Here is a 21,068-nt window from a genome sequence, read left to right on the forward strand (position 1 = left end):
TTTGAGGAAGCAATATGAGAACACGCAGATGAATGATGGTGATACACTTACAAATTTTCTCAAGATTGGTGTTGTTAAGCTATATCATCCTTTTTATGTGTGAGAGTTCTTTTTATATTCTTCCATGAAAATGGTAATTTATCTATTATGAAAAACACGATGATGATTTCGTCCATGTGCATTTTGTATTGTTTGTAATTATTAAAAATACGTTAAATATCATATAATTGTTCCATAACATGTTTGTTATCTACCATTTTATAATTATTGAGATGGGAAAGAATAAATTTCTTACTTGTAGCATCTTCTTGCATGTATCTTGACTTTAGTTTATCCGATAGATCTTTTGCAGATTGACTGTTTGATAGATATCGAACAAAGAGTCTGACATACCGTTGTGTATTAGAACTTGTTAAATGACATTTTATTTTTATCACTTTTTTGTAAAATAAACATTTTTGTCCACATGAGATTCAAACCATACATTAAGGTAAAACAACACACCTTCTTACCACCAGACCAACTTATCCAACCTCATACTTTTTATTTCCAAATATTATTTAAAAATTAATTTTAAAAAACCGAAAAATTCAAATATATATATTTTTTATAAATAAAAATCTGAGTCAATATTTTAGAGCTCTCCACATTCACACATCTTGAATACCAAACATTTGAACTAGATTGAATTTACAATTAATTTAAGTTAGTCTCGGCGCTTATTTGGGCTTTACACCCTTGTGTCATTTTCTGCAGCAACACTTTGTAGTAAGTTTCAACAATAACCGCATAAACATGAATAATAACATTAATACTATAATATGAATTTCTTTTTGTAAGGTACGCATCCTAAAATTGTTGACAGATCTGACATTCCGTAATTCTCAAACATAGATTAAATTACATTAAAAAACTTATTGATATCTCCTCATTGTGTGCTCCAAGTCTCATTTCACCATACTCTATGATACTCATGCTACTATATCCTACGTAATGCAATTTTCAACGAGATCGAAATTCTCACACCCCTTGGCCACGCTCACTAAGCACATTCTCCCACATATTATTTTTCTACCAATTGCACCCTATTCTTCAGACCAATCGTCTCCCATTTTTTCAACTTCTATGCCTTCCTCATTACCCATAAATATCTCCTTCATTTTGCCACGTGTCATCACAAAACCATACTACTATTTTCTCAAAACAATTTATTATAGTACAAAACAAGTTTATTATAGTATGTATTATAGTACTATGTCCTGTTATATTCATATTATTTGTGATCATCTATTTAGTTTTGAAATTGTAGGGTTTTTCAAACTAGTTTTTCTTTCACTATAGCACTACCACTACCATGAATACTTTTGTTACTATTATCATTTTGGAACTTTTTTTGTTTTTGTTGTTCATCCCTTTTACTTCTTCTCAGAAACAACTACAAACAAAACTAGTTCAACCACCTTTGCTTCCAAATTCCTGTAACGAAACATGTGGAAAACATCGTGTTCCATTTCCGTTCTATCTCAACAACACTTCATGTGTATCATCATTATCAACTTCTTTTCACCTCACTTGCACAAACTCATCCACCCTTTTCATCAAACTAGCTTCACAGAACTATCCCATTTTGGAATTCTTCTCGGACGGTTTGTTAGTAGACTTTCCCGGCGCGTCGTCGTGTCGCCAATACAACGACTTGAATTCGTTCGGCGAGAGGTTTTTCGACGGAAAGAACTATTTCGGTGTATCGGTGGACAACATTGTTGGTCTCTATGATTGCGAAGATTCTTCGCTTTGTAAAGCGGATTGTGAAACGGTTAATCTTCCTGGTTGTGATGGAAGTGCTGGTGGTGATTCTCTTGGATGTTGTTATCCACTTTCTGATCATAGTATATGGCATGTTGGTGAAGGTTTTTCGGTTTTTTCGAAGTTTGGATGCAGAGGGTTTTCTAGTTGGGCTGTTTTAAGAGGCTCTTATGCAGGGAAAAGAGGGGTGAAATTGGAATTTGCTATTCCTAGGAACTTTTCTAAGGAGATTTGTGCTAAGAATGCAGATATTGTGAATTCTACATCGGTTAAAGATGGTGTAAGGTGTGTTTGTCAAGATGGTTATGTTGGTGATGGTTTTGCTAATGGGACAGGATGTTTACTATGTGAGTGTTTTTTCACTTTTTATCAGTATGGTTTTGCTTATGATAGAAGCACTTATATAGATATTTGGAATAACTTATGAAAATAACTTATGATATATTTATAACTTTTGCTCAGCTTCTTTTCATAAGATATTGAAAATAGTTCGTGTAAAGGGCTTATATAGAGTTTTCCATCATTCTCTTTTTGATTGTAGAAATCTGGTACATAAGCACTTTTATAATAAGCGCTTAAATAAAGTGTTTATCTACACAGTTCTGACTTTTGCTTTTGCTTGATGTACTTCCATTGCAGCATGTATCAAAGATGGAAAGGAAGCATATGGAAGTGACTGCTACATCAAAAGGCATGATCAAAGAAAAATGGTCATCATTGCTGGTAAGTATCATAGCATTCTAAACTTTTAAATGAATCTTAACTCGGAGACGTAGGAGAAATCGATCAAACTTCGCGATTAAACTCTATGTATTCCCTTTTTACATTTTTTTTCGTATCTGTCCACGTAGATTGTCTCGTGAATATGCTTATTATCGTGCAGGAATCCTTTGTCCAGTTCTTATTGTGGCCTCCTTAGCCACACTATTTTATCTTCTAAAACGAAAAGAAAAGCCGGGAATGTTCGACTCCGAGCAAGCTTATTACCACAACATTTCGTTCCGAAAAGCATGTAGAACTCGACTATTCAGCCACCATGAACTAGAGCAAGCCACCAATGGTTTCGAAGAGAACAAAAAACTCATGCAATGCAATAACACCGCAATGTTTTCTGGTGTTCTTGGCGATGGATCGCATGTAGCTATACACAAATTATCAAAATGTGAGAATGAAAATGACATGTTGCAAGTCATGTCACAAATCGAAGTCCTATCTTCGATTCTACATAGAAACGTTGCGTCGATTCTTGGTTGTTGCGTTGATTCTAACTACGCTCCTCTAGTGATTTATGAGTATCCTGCAAATGGTACCTTAGAGGATCATTTGCACCAGAAGTTCGAAAACAAAGGACAAAAACTCGGTTTAGATTGGTATAGAAGATTGAATATTGCAACAGAAATAGCTAGTACTATTGCATTGTTACAATATGATAAATCTCCTCCAATATTTCATCATAACCTAAAGTCAAGTTGCATATTCCTCGACGATGATTTATCGGTCAAGATTGCAGGATTCGGACTAGTTAACTACGATTACACGAATTGCGAGAATCGCATATGCAAAAACGATGTATATGACATAGGTGTGATGCTACTTGAGATTATCTATGGATCAAACCAATTGGACTCACCTACATTAGCATTGAAGAAAATTAGGGACGGGAAGATCGAAGAAATTGTTGATCCGGTTCTTGATTATCACGAGCAACCGCATTATTGTCAAGAACAGATTCAGATCATTGCTGATCTTGCAACAAGATGTTTGCTGTTTGGTGCAGATGGAAAGATGGGAATGGTTGATGTTGCTAGGGAATTGGTTCATCTGAATAAAGAGAGTGTTGATGGTGGAAATGTGAAACTTGTGCTTGAAGAAACATTCTCGAATTCGAGTCTTCTTCAAATGATATCTATGTCTCCTGATTCAATGAATGTTCCTTGAATTTCAAATTTTCATTGTCTTAGTCACAAGAAAATGTGATGCAAAAGTTATGTATGTGTGGATTAGAAGTTTCCTATTATTGTACATTGTTATCTTGTGAGTTAGAAAGTTGTTATGGGTCCCAAATTCTATTAGTTTGTTTGTAGAGTTATTTAGTTACAGTTTGTTACTCAGCTCTAAGCTCTAACTTTTTTGTACTTGGGATAGAGGTTACATATACAGTATTGGGAAAGAAAATGAGAGAACAATTCATTTTTAAGCAATTTAGAGAAAAATTAGTAAATGTGAGAGGAGAGAAACAACAAGAATATGGTTAAAATTAGATGCATTGTCCATCATAACATCCTTGACAAATCGATTATATTTGAAACAACACCTCATGATGATGCTTCAATCATAACTGATACTTCTTTTTATTATATTTTATAAAAATGATTATTTATTTCTATTGCTTTTTAGTTTTTTTTAATCAAATCAAATTAAATGACTTTTGTTTATTGACCTCCTATTTTTTTGTTTTAATCCTAATTGACAGGAGATCAAATTAACACTTTGGATTAGACTGTTATCCCATTATTTTAGTCTCAATTTGAGAAGAATGGTATCACTATAAAATAAAAAAAAAATAATGAAATACGGCGATCGCACCGGTCCAGTCCACCATACAAACAAAAGGACATCCAAAACACCATAAACTACATCATCATATTAGCAATATGACCTCTAAGCTTAGGTCGCATCCAACCCCCTATAAACAATATTGTCTATAATTTTGTTAACTATATTTGTGTTATATATATATATATATTCCTATCGAAACAAATATCATTCATAAATTGCCATATTCCATAAATGATCTATGCAATGGAAATCTTTATGATGGAAGCTCTCCAGCTTTTTCCTTTGGTGTATCTTGATTTCCTCCATCCAGTCTTTTGGACTCTGATGCACATCCATCCAATGGAGGATGCCATCTCATATCCCAAAAGTGGTCATGCACTCAAACAGAAGATGATTTATTGATTCATCAGCATTACAACAGACACTGCAACTGCTGTTTTGAATCATCTCAAACCTAAGTAATCTATCTTGTGTGACAAGTCTTCTAACAGGCAAGCCAAAGAATCAACACAACTCTAGGACGCGCATAGTTGTATCTCAACATGTGACTCAAACCAACTCTAGTGTTATCTTCAATCAACTCAGAATATACTTTCTTCATGGAGAACCTTTGCTTGCTTATAATATTATCCCACAACTATTGGATTTAGTTTATATAAGCTCTCTTCTGCATGATATGATTCATAATCCAGAAACTATTGCTACTGACATCAGCATTCATCACATCCTTGCCTTTGAGGTAGTAGAAATGGATCCACATAACCCACATACTGTCAGCCTTCTTGCATAAATTCCAAAGGCACTTCTAAAGGGTCACAATGTTCCAAACTTCAAAGTTAATCACATTAAAGCCACCGTGTTTGATAGGACTACAAGTCTTTTTCCACGCCACTGGACATTTCCTACTGATCTCAGAATTTCCAGTCCAGATGAATGATCTATATATGAAGTCAATCTTCTGGATAACCATCGTAGGTATTGGGAAGCACTGCATCCAATACTGAGCTATGGAATGAGAGATACTCTTGACAGGTTGAATTCTACAAGCAATACTTAACAACTTCGTTGTCCAATAATTTACTCTCCCTATAATCCTCTCTACAAGGGGCAAGTAATGATTCATACTGAGCTTCTTGCAGGACAGAGGAACACCAAGATATTTGACTGGAATATGCCCTTTTTCAAAGCATGTCATGTTGATCAGGGATCCCTTAGTAATATCATCAATTCCACCACAATAGATTTTAGATTTGTTGGGGTTAACAATAAGATTAGTAGACTCAGAGAACTTCTTGAAAGTATCAAACATCATCTCCACTGATTTCTGGTCCCCTCTACTGAAAAGTAGAACATCATCTGCAAATGTGAGATTTATGAGAGACAACTTCTCACACTTGGCATGGTGATTGAAATTATGATCCTTCTGCATATTAATCAAGGATTTATTCATATATTCCATCATAATGACAAAATGCAAGGGGAATATGGGTTGTCCTTGCCTGATTCCCCTTCCAGTATGCAAAACATCAGAAAAAAACCATTAATATTAAATCTATATGAGATAGTTGAGGTGACAGTCATAATCCAGTCTATGAACTGCCTAGGCAAGTGATCCGCTGTCGCACACGGGTCAAAGCGAGTAATTAGAAAACTGTAGTTTAGCGGAAGCGACAACTCGAGTATCGTATCGCAAGGATTCTTGTATTATTCTTAACCTAATGAAATCGATTTAAGGGGGGTTTATGTTTTAGTGGTCGATTTAGAAAACAAAGCAAAAAAAAAGTGATTAAAATAAGCGATTATAAAATAAGTCAATCTACTGTTTTTGGTTTCCGGCTAATCACTGGTTTTTACCTACCAATTCCCTAAGCGGCTTCGATCTCTACTCGATTCAAATTCTATTGACAAGCGCAATAGATATATGATAGATTTATATTCCTATATTCCGAATTAAGCAAACGGATAAATACAATCGTGAATTAAGCAAACACGATTTACAAACGCAATTTAACAACAAAGCGACGAAAACGACGATTAATAGTTAGGAATGCAATCACACGAATTTAATCAAAACCATCCCATAAAATACAGATTAAAAAATGCAATTTTATAGAATAGAATTGAAAGAGAACAAAATTAAATTGATAGAATAAAAACCTCAAAGCCTTGGAAATTCGGTTACAGCAGATTGACTCTAGGAGATTAGTTCCTCTTCATGATCGCACAAAAGCAAAAAGTTATTGTGAATAATGTGTATTTGCTACAGTACTGCGACTTCCCTTTTAAACAGAATAAGGGTTTCACTTATAATTCAAACTGGGCCGGAAAACCTAAATTCGGCCCAACAAATGGCCCAAAAGAAAATATTTCCTAAAGTACGAAACTTCAATGAATTATTTGAGACGTATGCACTACGAATAAGCTTTTGACTTCAACATAAAAGTTGTAGCTCTTTCTCTTAGCTTTCTAACACATATCATAACTTGCAAAATGGCATCCCGTAGCTCAAGTTATGATCCGAACAATGGACAGGTATCAAATAACCGCTAAAACTGAAAATAGCAAACGAAAATAGATTAAAAGCAAACATAAACTTAAATCTAAAAACATCATAAAATAGTAAAATAAGAAAAATAAACTAGATAAATGCCTAAGTACAATTATAGAAGAATGTGCATCAAAATGCACTGATCAAATTCCCTCACACTTGAATTTTTGCTCTCCGAGCAAAATTATAATTTCAAAACAAAAGGAAAGAAAACAGAGCATGCACTTCCAAAAGTTTTCAAGATACAAGGTATAAGCATAATTCTAAGTCTAAGCTTCAAGAATATGGTGTTAGTAAGCAAATTTTTGTGACATTCAAAGCAGATAGAAAAACAGATTACCAAAAACTACATCAACGGTAGTAAGATCCTCACAAGATATAATTCACTCAACTCTCAAGTGTTTAGATTAACTGTTTACACTCAAAGCACAACATGAAAATTAGTACTACCATAAGCGTGAAAGGACTCTAATATCCACAGTTGAAATACATGCACACAAAGATCAAAAGGACTTTTATTTGGTTGTAACGTGGCCAATGTAAGAGTGAGATAAATCATAAGGGGTACTAGGCTAAAATTCAAAGAGATAAAAGAGACTTAAAAGAAACTGCGGGAGTTGAATTTACAAAATACTTCATTCACTTGAAAAACTCTATAGCAATTGTTTTCTCTTCTCCTTCCTCTTTTTTTTGAAGGAGTATGTATTGACATGTATTGAAATATTACATACATAATTTTTTTTTCTTCCTCTTATCCTTCTATTTTTTCTTCCTCTTATCCTTCTATTTTTTCATTCCTTTTTTTTTCTATTTTTTTTCTTTTTCTACCAACTTCTGAAATATTACAAACATAATTATTCAACCCCACACAACTCCAAACAAGACTCTTTCAACCCTTTGAATATGGTGGTAACATTGTTTTTCACTTCTCGGCTTGTAATGAGCTTTAAATAAAAAAAGGATAATAGGCTCAATGGGTTTCAAACAAGGGATGCGATTATTTTAGGGTTGGCTTTTTGGCTAACTGGCTAAAAAAACAAAAGAAAACAAAATTGCCTTTATCATATCAGTGTGCACAAGTAAACAACAGCATCAACAAGAGTCAATTCAAGTTCTAGAGACCAACAGACATGAGGGAATCACACAAGAAAGAAAGAGATGGATTTTTGTATGTTATCCATATAAGGCTCAAAGCTCACCAGGGTTAATGATCTACTGCTAAAGATATACAATTTAGAGTCTAGTCCTACCTATCATACTAAAAATGCACAACAAATTTTTCACATCACACCACAAGACTTTAGTAAAGAGAACTAAGAAAAATACTCATAATTGTAACTCAAAAACCAAAGGAAAAAGCATGCAATTTTTTTTAAGAAAGCAAACAAAAACCAAAACAGAGAAAAACTGAAAACAAAACAAAGAAAACAAAACAAATAAATGGTTCTCTCCCTCACACTTAAAACACACATTGTCCTCAATGAAAGAGCATAAATATAAAATAAGAGTGTGAGAAAGAAAAGAACACATCCGAGGAGTCAAGGCGGATAAATGATCGCATAAGCAGTCTTTCTCAAAGAGAGTTTTTCTACAGTCTCTTCTTTCAAAGTCGGGTTCTCATGGAGTAACTTTGGGTAGTGTCCATTGACCTTGAAATTTTGATTAGTGCATTTGTCTTGTATTCCAGAATCAAAAAAGTATCTTCGATAAGTAAAAGTGTTGAATGGGCACGTGAAAGTGATCTCCTTTTTCACAACATCAAGAATTAAAGGATTACAGGACTGCCTCACTACTTTTGTTTCATCTTTAAGTGAGATCCTGTGCATACATATGCATGAGCTAATATCACGAGTGTCAGCCAAGGTCCATCCAATTCCCTTCTTATATTTCTGCTTAAGTTGAAGCTTTGATGAATAATATGAATCCTCAGGAAGTGGTTTAGGCTCTAAAGAATGTGATTGTTCAATGGATGGTATGTTTGGGGCAGCCAGAATGTCAAGAGCTTCAGCCACATAAACAACTTCGTTTATACTATCACCCTGCAAGGCAACATCAATCTCAGCACAAACAACATAAAGGTTAGTGTCAGTACAATCATCACATGAATAAACATCATCAAACCCAGATAGAGATGGAAAATCAAGTGAAAATAATTCAGAAATAGTGTCATCAACCAACTCAGAGATCAATTCAATATGAAAAACTGAATGCTCCTCCAAGGGATGTTTCATGGCACCAAAAATGTTAAATTTTGCGACAATATCACCAAATTCCATGGACATGGTTTCATCGTCGACATCAATTTTTGTTTTTACCGTTTTCATGAACGGTCTGCCTAAAATGATGGGCAATCTGCTTGAATTTGTTTCTCCATACATGTCGAGAATGTAGAAATCTGCAGGAAAAATCAAGTCATTAACTTGAACAAGCACATCTTTCACTACTCCAATAGGGCGAGCATTACTTCTGTTCGCTAGTTGAATGATTAGACCTGTATGATGTAAAGGACCAAGATCAAGGTTATTATAAACAGAAGTAGGCATAACATTAATGTATGCTCCTAAATCAAGCATGCAATTGTCGAATTTACTATCCCCAATGGTACATGGAATAGCAAAAGTTCTTGGATCCTTGCACTTTTGGGGTATGGCTTGATTGAGGGATGAAACAGTAGCTTTTTCAGGTGAATGTTTAGGCTGGATAAGGGCTGAAATGTTTTGTCCCAAATTTACTCTCTCATTGCCCTTCAACCTTTTCTTACTTGTGCACAAGTCTTTTAGAAATTTTGCATACTTTTGAATCTGATTAATAACATCAAGAAGCAGAATGTTTATCGCCACTTTTCTGAACACATCTAAAATCTCTCTCTCCTTGTCTCCCTCACAAGTCCTTTTATTTCTCAGTATTCTATGTGGAAAGGGAACTGGTGGCACATACTCATTCTCTTTTTCTTTTTCAGTTTCTACCACAACAGAGGGTTCAGTTTCTATCACAACGGAAGAAGGTTCAGGTGTTACCTCAAGATTTTTTTTTTGGGTTGGTTCTGTTACTTTTTCGGATCTCAAGGAAATTGCACTCACATTAGAGCCTTTTGGATTAGCTACTGTTTGGGCATGTAGTTGGTTTGATCCTTGAGCTTGTTGCATGACACTCATTGAAGTGGCAAGTTGTCCAATTTGTGTTTGCAAAGTTTGAATACTATAATTTGTTCGCTGTTGAAATTGGAGACTGTTTATAACCATTTGTTTGACAAGTTCCTCTAGTGAAGGTTCAGAAGGTGAAGATGTGGTTACTTGTGGAGAGTTATATGGTAGTGGTGGTGGAATGAGTAACATCAATTGGTTCACTAAAGAGGTAAGTTCATCAATTCTGGTTTCTAGAGCTTTGTTGGAAGAAGAAACCTGAATCTCATTCACACCTTTTGCTTGGACCACAATATTATCCCTTGTTGTGAACTTTTGGGAGTTAAATGATGTAACACCCTTCTAAAATACCCCAAATATTTATTTAAAATAACAACAACAAGTATCAGAGTAAATATGCACCAAGGGTGTCACACAACAATTAACAACATAATAACCGTCATGCTCATTATTTAATCAAAATAACATTTTTTTTTGCACAATTCGCAGCGGATATAAATCAACTCAACCATTCCAAAAACATATAACGTATTACATGAAAAATGGCTCAACAACCGACAACAAAACAATTAAAACATCCCGTCCCGATGTTACATCTATCAGAGCATGACCCACTACGGTGACTACACCGGACTCCAAGCACTAGCTTCTACTCAATCACTGCTCATTACCTGAAAAATAATTGCAAGGGTGAGTTCCTCAATCGATGTAACAAACATTATAAATTATCATGTAATGCTAAGTAAATTAACACGTTTTATCACCCAAATCAAATTACACATTCAGCAACGGCAGTTATCAACTCAATCATACTCAACATCAACGCAACACACAACATACAACACATATAATACCGGAATGCATCCATTCCTATTACACGCCATACAACAGACCAACATAAATGCGACTCTAATGAGACTCGACTTGTCATGCATGTGGTACCATTCGGAGTAAAACTCCCAACTTAAAATCATTGCCATTTTAGTAGGCATCAAGGCATAAGCCTTCAACTTTCAACTTAAAATTTTGCCAATCCAGGCCAACGTGGTGTGAGCAAAGCCCCCATAAATTTTGCCAATCCAAGCCAACGTGGTGTGAGCAAAGCTCCGACTCTATGCATATGAATGTATATGGCATGTACGACTTGCAATTTCAACAACATAATAATAACAGCAACACAACAGCTTTTTCAACAAAAACAACTTATAATCCACTTTGGCTCATCAGCCTACAACTCAGTATTTTCAACAAAACAACTTATAATCAATTTTGGCTCATCAAGCCTACAACTCAATATTTTCAACAATTTTAACACAACTTATCAACATATTTGCATCAACTCTTCATCACATAACCCAACAAAATTAATCATCATAATTAACTACAATAGGCCACTCACCAATTGTGTTCACAACATAAAAATTTACAATTTTTCCACACTGCAACAGTGTTAACCGGTTAACGCCCTGGGTTAACCGGTTAACGCAGGACAAAAATACATTTTCTGGCAAAACGCAACAGTGTTAACCGGTTAACGCCCTGGGTTAACCGGTTAACGCAGGCAAAACAGCACATCTTCACAAAATATAACAGTGTTAACCGGTTAACGCCCTGGGTTAACCGGTTAACGCAGACAAAACAGCAGTTCCTGCGCTAACACAAGGCAGAATGCAGAGTTTCCGCATTTTCCGCCGTTGGAGGACTTCCGGACCTCCGATTCAATTTCCGTAAAAAGCTATACGTTCAGAAATTCACAATACACTCAAACACGGATTCAATCACAGTCTAAACACAATTTATCCAACATAGTTTCCAGCATCCAAAATCCCAATTAGGGTCAATTTAACGGTTTCTCACTACCCATGACATGTTAATCTATAATACCCATTAAGCGACGATAAACCCCCCTTACCTGAGATAATCCGGCAATTCTCTAAGCTTCAAGCTTTTCCGTTCTTCAACCTTTGCTCTTTCTCCACTTTTCACCTTTCAGCCGCTTTCTCTGTTTCACGTGAAAACTCTTTACCAACAACGAAACCTTTTTCTCTTATTCCAACTTATATATTTTCCACTAATTATTATTCCAAATAATAATAATAATAATAATAATAATAATAATCCAATAATTCAATTTATTTAATTAAATTATTAAATATATTATTAACTTAATTAAATAATCCTCTTATTTAATTCGGGGTGTTACAACTCTCCCCTACTAAAAGAGTTTTCGTCCTCGAAAACATACCTCAAGCAAATAACTCCGGATAGGACTCCTTCATCCGACTCTCAAGTTCCCATGTCATGCCTTCGCCCGCAGCTCCCAACCAAACGACTTTAACCAACACAATCTCTTTTCCTCGAAGAGTCTTTGTTTCACGATCTTCAACTCGTATAGGCTTTGTCTCTACTGTTAAATTATCTCGCACTTGCACATCGTCCATACTAACCACATGAGACGGATCTGAGATATACTTCCGAAGCTGCGACACATGGAATACATCATGCAAATTCGAAAGATTAGGTGGTAATGCCATCCGATAAGCAACTTTTCCAACTCGTTCTAAGATCTGATACGGACCAATGAAGCGAGGAGTGAGCTTTTTAGACTTCAAAGCCCTCCCAACTCCGGTCACAGGCGTGACTCTCAAAAACACATGGTCACCAGCTTGAAATTCTAAATCCTTCTTCCGCTTGTCATGGTAACTCTTCTGCCTACTCTGAGAAGCTTTCATCTTCTCCCGGATAAACTTCACTTTCTCGGTAGTCTCTCGAACTAACTCTGGTCCAAGTACTACACCCTCACCAGATTCGTGCTAACACAACGGAGTTCTACATCTACGACCATATAATGCTTCAAAAGGCGCCATTCCGATACTAGAATGGTAACTATTATTGTATGTGAACTCGATCAATGGAAGATAAGTGTCCCACGAACCTCCTTGTTCAAGAACACAAGCCCTCAGTAAATCTTCCAATGACTGAATAGTTCTCTCAGTTTGGCCATCAGTTTGAGGATGATATGCCGAACTCAACCTCAACTTAGATCCCAACGAATCTTGCAGACTTTTCCAAAATCCCGATGTAAACCTCGGATCTCTGTCCGACACAATACACAGAGGAACACCATGCAACTTTACAACTACTCGGATGTAAATCTCTGCCAACTTCGCAATTGGGTAAGTGATGTTAATAGGTATGAAGTGAGCCGACTTCGTGAGCCTATCAACGATCACCCATATCGAATCATGCCCTCTTAAAGTAGCAGGCAGCCCCGTTACAAAGTCCATAGAAATGCTATCCCATTTCCATTATGGAACTTCCAACGGTTGCATCAACCCAGCAGGCTTCTGATGCTCAATCTTCGACTTCTGACAAGTTAAGCATGCATACACAAAACGAGCCACATCTTCTTTCATTCCGGGCCACCAAAATAATTTCTTTAAATCCTGATACATTTTAGTAGCTCCTGGATGAATACTCAAACTGCTTCTATGACCCTCCTCTAGAATACTTCTCTTCAAAATCGCGTCGTCAGGAATACAAATTCTTTCCCCTAATTTCAACACACCTCTCGCATCAACCTTAAAGTCACTTTTCTCTGATTGACCACAACGATTAAGGATATCTACTAATTTCACATCCAATTTCTGCGCCTCTCGGATATTATCCATAAAATCATTATTAATCTTTAGCATTCCTAGCATCACACTCTGCGGTGTTACTTCGCAAACCAAACTCATATCACGAAATTGCTCAATTAATTCCAACTCCTTAATCATCATTGCTGACACATGCAAGGTCTTTCTACTTAAAGCATCGGCCACAACATTTGCTTTTCCTGGATGATAATTCAAACCGAAATCGAAATCCTTAAGCAATTCGAACCACCTACGTTGTCTCATGTTCAGCTCTTTCTGATCAAATAGATACTTTAAACTTTTATGATCGCTGAAAACTTCGAATCTGGAACCATAAAGGTAATGCCTCCAAAGTTTTAGCGCAAACACTACAGCAGCAAGTTCAAGATCATGCGTAGGATAGTTCTTTTCATGAATTCTCAACTGTCGCGACGCATAAGCAATTACTTTATTATTTTGCATGAGCACACCTCCCAAACCCATCAACGAAGCATCACAGTAAATTATAAACGGTTCCTCCGGATTTGGCAAAGTCAAAACCGGCGCCGACGTCAATCTCTTCTTTAATTCATTAAAACTCTCTTCGCACTGAACATCCCACACGAAAGCTTTACCTTTGCAAGTTAATTTAGTCAACGGAAGTGCTAACTTAGAAAATCCTCCAATAAATCTTCTATAATATCCAGCTAATCCCAAAAAGCTTCTAATCTCGGTAACCGACTTAGGAGTTTCCCATTGTAATACAGCTTCTACCTTGGAAGGATCTACAGCAATACCTTTTCCTGAAATTACATGGCCGAGAAAACTGACTTCTCTTAACCAAAACTCACACTTGGACAACTTCGCATACAATTTCTTATCCTTCAAAACCTCCAATACTAATCTCAAATGTTCCTGGTGCTCTCCTTCGGACTTAGAGTAAATCAAAATATCATCAATAAATACTACCACAAAATGATCCAGATAAGTATGGAAAATACGATTCATGTATTCCATAAATACTCCCGGCGCATTAGTCACACCGAAAGGCATCACAGAATACTCATAATGTCCATACCGAGTTCTGAACGCTGTCTTCTGGATGTCTTCATCTTTCACTTTGATCTGATAATAGCCCGATCTCAAATCAAATTTACTGAACACACAAGCACCCACTAATTGATCCATCAAATCATCTATCCTCGGTAGTGGATACTTATTCTTGATTGTTACTTTATTCAATTGTCTATAATCAATACAAAGCCTCATACTACCCTCTTTCTTCTTTACTAGCAACACTGGAGCTCCCCACGGCGACACACTGGGTCTTATAAACTTCTTCTCAAGTAAGTCTTCCAATTGCTTCTTTAATTCATACAATTCAGATGCCGACATTCTATACGGTGCCATCGAAACAGGCCTAGTACCAGGTACCAGATCAATAGTAAATTCAACTTCCCTCTCTGGCGGCACACTAGGAATTTCATCAAGAAAAACTTCAGGGAATTCTTTCACCACTAACAGTTCCTCTATCTTAGCTTTACTCTCAACCGACAACGTCGCTGTAACACCTCAAAATTTGCCCTCCTTTCTTGGGACTAGCATTAACATATTTGCATTTCATTTTAGGACATTAGGCATTTCATATTGCATAGCATGTGGTTACATTGTGCAAGCCATTCTCCCAAGTCTTGATCAGAAGATGGAGAGTCCAAGTGCAAGCCTAGGGTTTGTTGATTGATCATGGCCATCTGAGGATTGGGCTGTGAGATTAGGGTTTCATGATTCTCAATGGATGTTGGTCTTCATCTTGATTGTAATGATACATCATCATCATCATGGTTGGATGTCATCTGAAGATTGAAGCTGATTCCTTGAGATTAGGGTTTTGACCACTGGTCAACCCTAATCAGCTGCATTGGGCCAGTCAGGGCTGGATCAGGAGATGGGGTCTGTAATGGTGATGGGGTTCATTATGTGATTATATTGTGCTTATTGAGGCTAGGGTATCACCCTTGAGCCATTTCAGTTGAAGATTGGGGCTTAATTTGATCTATGCATTGCCAGATTCATCTGTCAGATGAAAAGTCAACTGTGGTCAACTGTACATGATCTGATGAATTTGGAGGTGGAAATGAGTTGAAGACACTTCATTCATGTTGGAACAAGTGTTAAATGACATCTCAAAGCTTAAAAATGAAGAAAATCAAGTCAGGACAAAAACTGCCAAAAATAGAAAGTGACTGGTAACTGAAGTTTCCAAAAATGGAAAGTTTTGGACCTCAAAGCCACGTGTCCAAGGAAGCTTCAAATGAAAAATTGTTCAACATGAAAGTTGTAGGTCTTGTTCTCACCTTTCCAAAAAGTCCAAGAACTTGAAAATCCAATGTATGGTTGGAAAATTATGGCTCAGTGAAATTCAAAAATGACCCATAATCAGGAGGCCATAACTTCCACATGGTTTGTCCAAATTGCAAGTTCTTTATATGCACAAACTCCATTTGACATGTACTTTCATGGTGCATAATTGGATTTTCCCAAAAGTGGCCAAGGCAAAAAGTCACTTTTCAACTGGACAGCTGAATTGGACCAGGGGCAAAATTGTCCAACTTTCAAAATAATTGGAATTTTTGAGTGGGGATTTTTCCAACACCTCAGGAATGGCATTTTAAGTGTGTTTGAGTATTCATTTTGTGGTCGATGCACATGGTTTGAGTTTTGGGTTGAAAAATGAAATGTTAAAAATGGATCAATTACCACACACATGTGATTTTGAGAAATACTCCACCAATGGACATGAAACAAGTTTCTACACATTACATATGGCATTTGGGGATTGCTTGAGCTGTCAAAACAGCTGGCACTAGCTGTCATAGTGCATTTACCATTTTACCCTCCATTTGCAAAATTACATTATCACTTAACATGCTAAATTGGTTAATTACATGATTAGTGATGGATTAAGCTACCATATATATTCTAAATCGCTCCATAATCATAACAAAAAACTCATTCACCAAAAACTAGATCAAGAAACTCTTCATTCTCTCCAAACCCTCAAGAACACAAAAACCTTCATTTCCAAAATTCTCCATCAATTCTACACCAAATCTCGAAATTCTTTTTGGTTTGAACTCCTTGCATCATCCTCTAGAACTGTTTGTGGTATTTGGAGTGGAAAAGGCCTTGAATCACGACTGCACATACGAGTTCCATCAATGGCAAGTTGAGTTTTCGCGCGCTAGAGGTGGAATCAATTGAACCTGAACCTGGAATTCAACTCATTGAAGCTTGTTTCACATCTGTTTTGGACTTAAACGCGTGAAGAACACCGATTGCAGCACCGCCATTGCCGGTATGTCGAAAATTCGAATCTCCTGTTTTGTTCGATTGATAGGTGCTTTGTGTAGTGCGTTTCATGTAGAATTCAGTGATGTGTTTAGTTTTGAGAATGATGAACCGTAGGCTACGCAATCTTGATTTGAAAGTATGAACATAAACCCTAACTTGTTCGATCTGTTCGATTTAGGAGTTTTTAGGAAAAATTGAATGGATATTTGGAATGTGCTTGAGAAGACGAGTCCATTGATTATCTATTTGTCCATTTCTTTTGAGTTTCAATGTTCTTCGTGTTTTTTAATTTTCTGGAAATTTCTTGGTAGAAGACGATGATATGCAGGCGTTTGATCTTGTTTCCTGTTCAAATATTTGAAATATCTGTTTCCCGCCGGCGCCATGAGCTGATTACCAAACTGAATTTCATTTTAATTAATTAAAATTAATTCACAAAAAATTTTAAAAAATATTTAACACTTTAAAAAATTCATAAAAAATAGTAAAAAAAATCAGAAAATTATGGAAAAAATTTTGTTGACTTCTTTGGTTTGTGTAGGTTTTTTTTGACCTATTGGTCAAAGTTGTGCTTGGCAAATATTTTATTTGGTATAGGCTTTTCTAATGTATGTCACATTTTGATACATTTTGGCAATTTGATCATGAAATACTCATATCATAAAATAAATGGCTGAAAATTTTTGTGGTGGTTCTTGACTCATTGAGGATTATTTATATGTAAATTTCATGAATTTTTGATACCTGGTCAGAGAGCAGCAAATTCTGGAACTTAGGTGTGACAATTTGTGCCACACCTCTTGATGTCAACTTGTTGAATTTAATTGGATAACCTATGCATGTTAGAATTGAATGAAATTTGGCATGGTGAATTGTTGATATGTTAGGATGCTTGATGAATTTTTGTGGAATTGTTCATTGCATTTTCAATTTAATCTTGATTTTTCATTTCTGGTGATTGATTGTGCAAGTCCATGTGACATAGGTTGGTAATTTGATTGGGAAATCCTCACATTGTATTGTATGGCCATGAAATTTGATATGCATGAACTAGACCCATGTTAGGACCTCCCTGTTTTGGTCTCATCCATTTCTTTGTTGTTTTCATTGAGTTATGAATTTTTGAAGTGGATGTATGCATTGATGTTGTGAATTGAAGCATGAAATTGTGTCTGTTTTTGTTGATTTTCATTGACATGGTTCCATTTGCCCAATTGAGCTCAAATTTGACATGGCAGACCTTGATTGACCCCTGTTTAGGTGTATTTAATTTGAGAATTTTTGGATTTATTTTGATAGGGATTTGAATGCAATACTTCTGTTTGTATGCTTGGTGGTTCATTTGACCTCATATGGATTGTTTTGTGCATGAATTGAATATGATGGATGATATAAACATGAGACCAATGATGTTTGATCTTGTTTGATGATAATTTGATGTTGGTTGATGAATACCTTGCTGTTTTAGATTTTTTCTTGCTTTTGGACCCTAGGCTTGGCCTAGTGGTCTAGTTGCTAATATTTGCTTGATTTTTCAGGATCAAAAAGCAATGCACATGGAGAATGATCCAAATCCAATTTTGATTGATGTTGTGGATGTTTGTACACTAACATAACATTGTTTTGTAGGTGTTGGAGCTTGGGCTTAAGCCTTGAGCTTGCTTTGTGTTGTATTGTTTAAACTGTTTGATTGTTTGCTGTACAGTTTGTCTGATTGAGTACTGACTGAGTTTGATTGTTTCCAGGTACTTTAGTTGCTCAGTTCCTTGTGAACTATTGCTTTGCTTTGCTTAAGCAACTTGCATAGAGGTATACCTTCTTACTTCATGTAGTCTGGAGACCCGGCTGTTACCGGGCCGGGCAAATTGTCTGAAGTCCTCCTTAAGAGGCAATGCTTGTGTATGTTTATTTTTAAGCCCAAGCAGGAAAAGTCCTTCAAGTAAGGCAATTGGTGGAAGGTAGGGACAAGCAACCTGTCCCCCACTATTCAGTTGAGTCTTCTCCTTGCTCCCATTACATGGTTGTAGCATTGAGATCCAAGCCCAAGATCCCGTGCAGTGCACATTGAGTCAGAGTCATCGAGTATAGAAGGGTTCCCCTATCCTGGACCCATGCTCATTTGTCAGCTCTCCCTGGTTAGGGATAAGAGCTGTGAGGTCTCATCCTCACTTCATCCTTTCATCTGCTTCACCTTAGCCTCGTAATGGCAAGGTTAAGAGCAAAACCAGCCTGTACAGACGACTCGCTTCGGCGGTTAAACCCCATTGATTGAGCCTCTTGTTTGGTTATAGTGGGTGTTTTGTGATTATTTGATTGACATGTTTGTTTGAGATGCCTGTTCTCATTTAATGTTGATATATGATTGTATGCTTGTGTGCTAGCTTCTTTCCTGGTTAGGTTAGTTTGCTTATGCAAGTAGGATAGAAAACCGAACTTAGGGTTAACGATGCATGACAACATTAGGCTCGAGTCTCAGCTCCCTAGTTGTGTGTCTTTCCCCGGTTTCTGGTTAGCAATTTAGTCCCTTTCAGGGGAACTACATCGCCCTGATCCTCGTGCCAGACGAGGTATGTAGGCAGGTGGTCGTGCGAGACCACTCCGGGCAACCTTTTTCTTTTTTGCGTGTGTTTACTTGTTATCTGACTGTGTGTTTTGGCTCGGATGCCGACGTAAGTCCAATGATTGGCTGTCGGGCTCCACGTTTGCCCTTTTGATTGTGTTTTGGTTCGGATGCCGACGTAATTCCATCCAGTGGTTGTCGGGCTCCATGTTTGCCACCCTTGCTTGTTTGTATGTTTTGTGTTGTTTGGCGTGCGTAAGCCGAACTACAGTGGCTCTGATTCTTGTTCCAGACAAGATATGTAGGCATAAGGTGCGATACCTTATCGAGCCCGTTTCTCCTAACCCCACCTGCGTTCCCTGTGTGTGTGTGTGATGTATGTTTAGCAACCTTTTCTTTATTCTAGGACGTGGATCCCTAGGAGTACCTAGGACGTGAGGGGTGCTAATACCTTCCCCTTGCGTAACCGACTCCCGAACCTTTTCTCTCTGGTCGCGAGACCATGTCTTTCCAGGTTTCTCTGAGCGTTTCCTTTCCCTATCTTGGGATAAATAACGTTTAGTGGCGGCTCTGTGTGTTTTTATTTTTAGGCTCGCCGGTTGATTTTTCGCAGGATGCGACAGCTGGCGACTCTGCTGGGGACGTCACAGATGTAGACCTATGCTGGTCCATCGTCCCTAAGCGAGTCCTTCCTAGCGTTCTAGGATTAGTTTAGGTTGCTTGTTGTGTGATTTATTGCATTTATTATTCTAACCTGTGTATATATTTGCATTAATGTTTGCATGCATCATACTATCATGCTGTTGCCGTCCTCTGTGCAGGTGGTTCCTCTGTGTGGGGTGGGTGTTCTGAGTGGGGCTAAAACCCAGGCCCGAGTATACACCTAGGACTAGTGTGGTCTCATGTTCCTCATTTGCTGGATCAGCATATTGTTGCAACGTGACATACCACAAGCCAGACGAGGTTCATTTGATAGTGCTTTCCTCTGTGGGGTACTCCACTTTGGTTGAGTTACTTCATCTGAGCTGTTGACTCTGGTGACCGATCATTTCCCGGATCTTTGGTTTAGACGGTCTTAAGGGAGCTACAATGGCACACCCGAAAGGGCAAACCCATTGAGTATCTCCGCCCGATTGTCGAGACTATTATCCGCCTTAGGATGACCTGTTTAGAATTTACCTGTGAGGGGAGGGTGATTTATTCAGATGCATGTTCAGATGGTGACTCAGATGGTGACTTTTTGTTCCGTGGATCAGAGTCCTATTTATAAGTCGGATTTATGGCCGTTTATTGCAGAGACGCCGGAGTGCTGTCCGCGAGATTTATCAGTGGGGATCCGTTTATTTCAGGATTCCCCGGGCCGAGATATTTATCAGTGGGGATCCGTTTATTTCGGATTCCCTGGGCCGATTCAGATGGTGATGGTGTGTCTGCTCAGAGACCAGTGATGATGATGATGTATCTGTCTTCCGTTTATTTCGGAA

General features: G+C 37.2%; 1 protein-coding gene across 1 annotated transcript; it reads left to right on the forward strand.

The window, feature by feature from the left end:
• The first annotated feature begins 1,317 nt into the window (after window positions 1-1,317).
• Window positions 1,318-3,823, forward strand: LOC127135659 (probably inactive receptor-like protein kinase At2g46850). Its single transcript, XM_051062318.1, has 3 exons — window positions 1,318-2,153; window positions 2,446-2,529; window positions 2,690-3,823. Exons 1-3 carry the CDS (start codon window positions 1,355-1,357, stop codon window positions 3,742-3,744), a joined length of 1,938 nt encoding a protein of 645 aa, XP_050918275.1. The 5' UTR covers window positions 1,318-1,354; the 3' UTR covers window positions 3,745-3,823.
• Window positions 3,824-21,068: the final 17,245 nt, after the last annotated feature.

This window comes from Lathyrus oleraceus, chromosome 4 (assembly GCF_024323335.1).
Source record: "Lathyrus oleraceus cultivar Zhongwan6 chromosome 4, CAAS_Psat_ZW6_1.0, whole genome shotgun sequence".
In the NCBI taxonomy this organism is placed as follows: domain Eukaryota; kingdom Viridiplantae; phylum Streptophyta; class Magnoliopsida; order Fabales; family Fabaceae; genus Lathyrus; species Lathyrus oleraceus.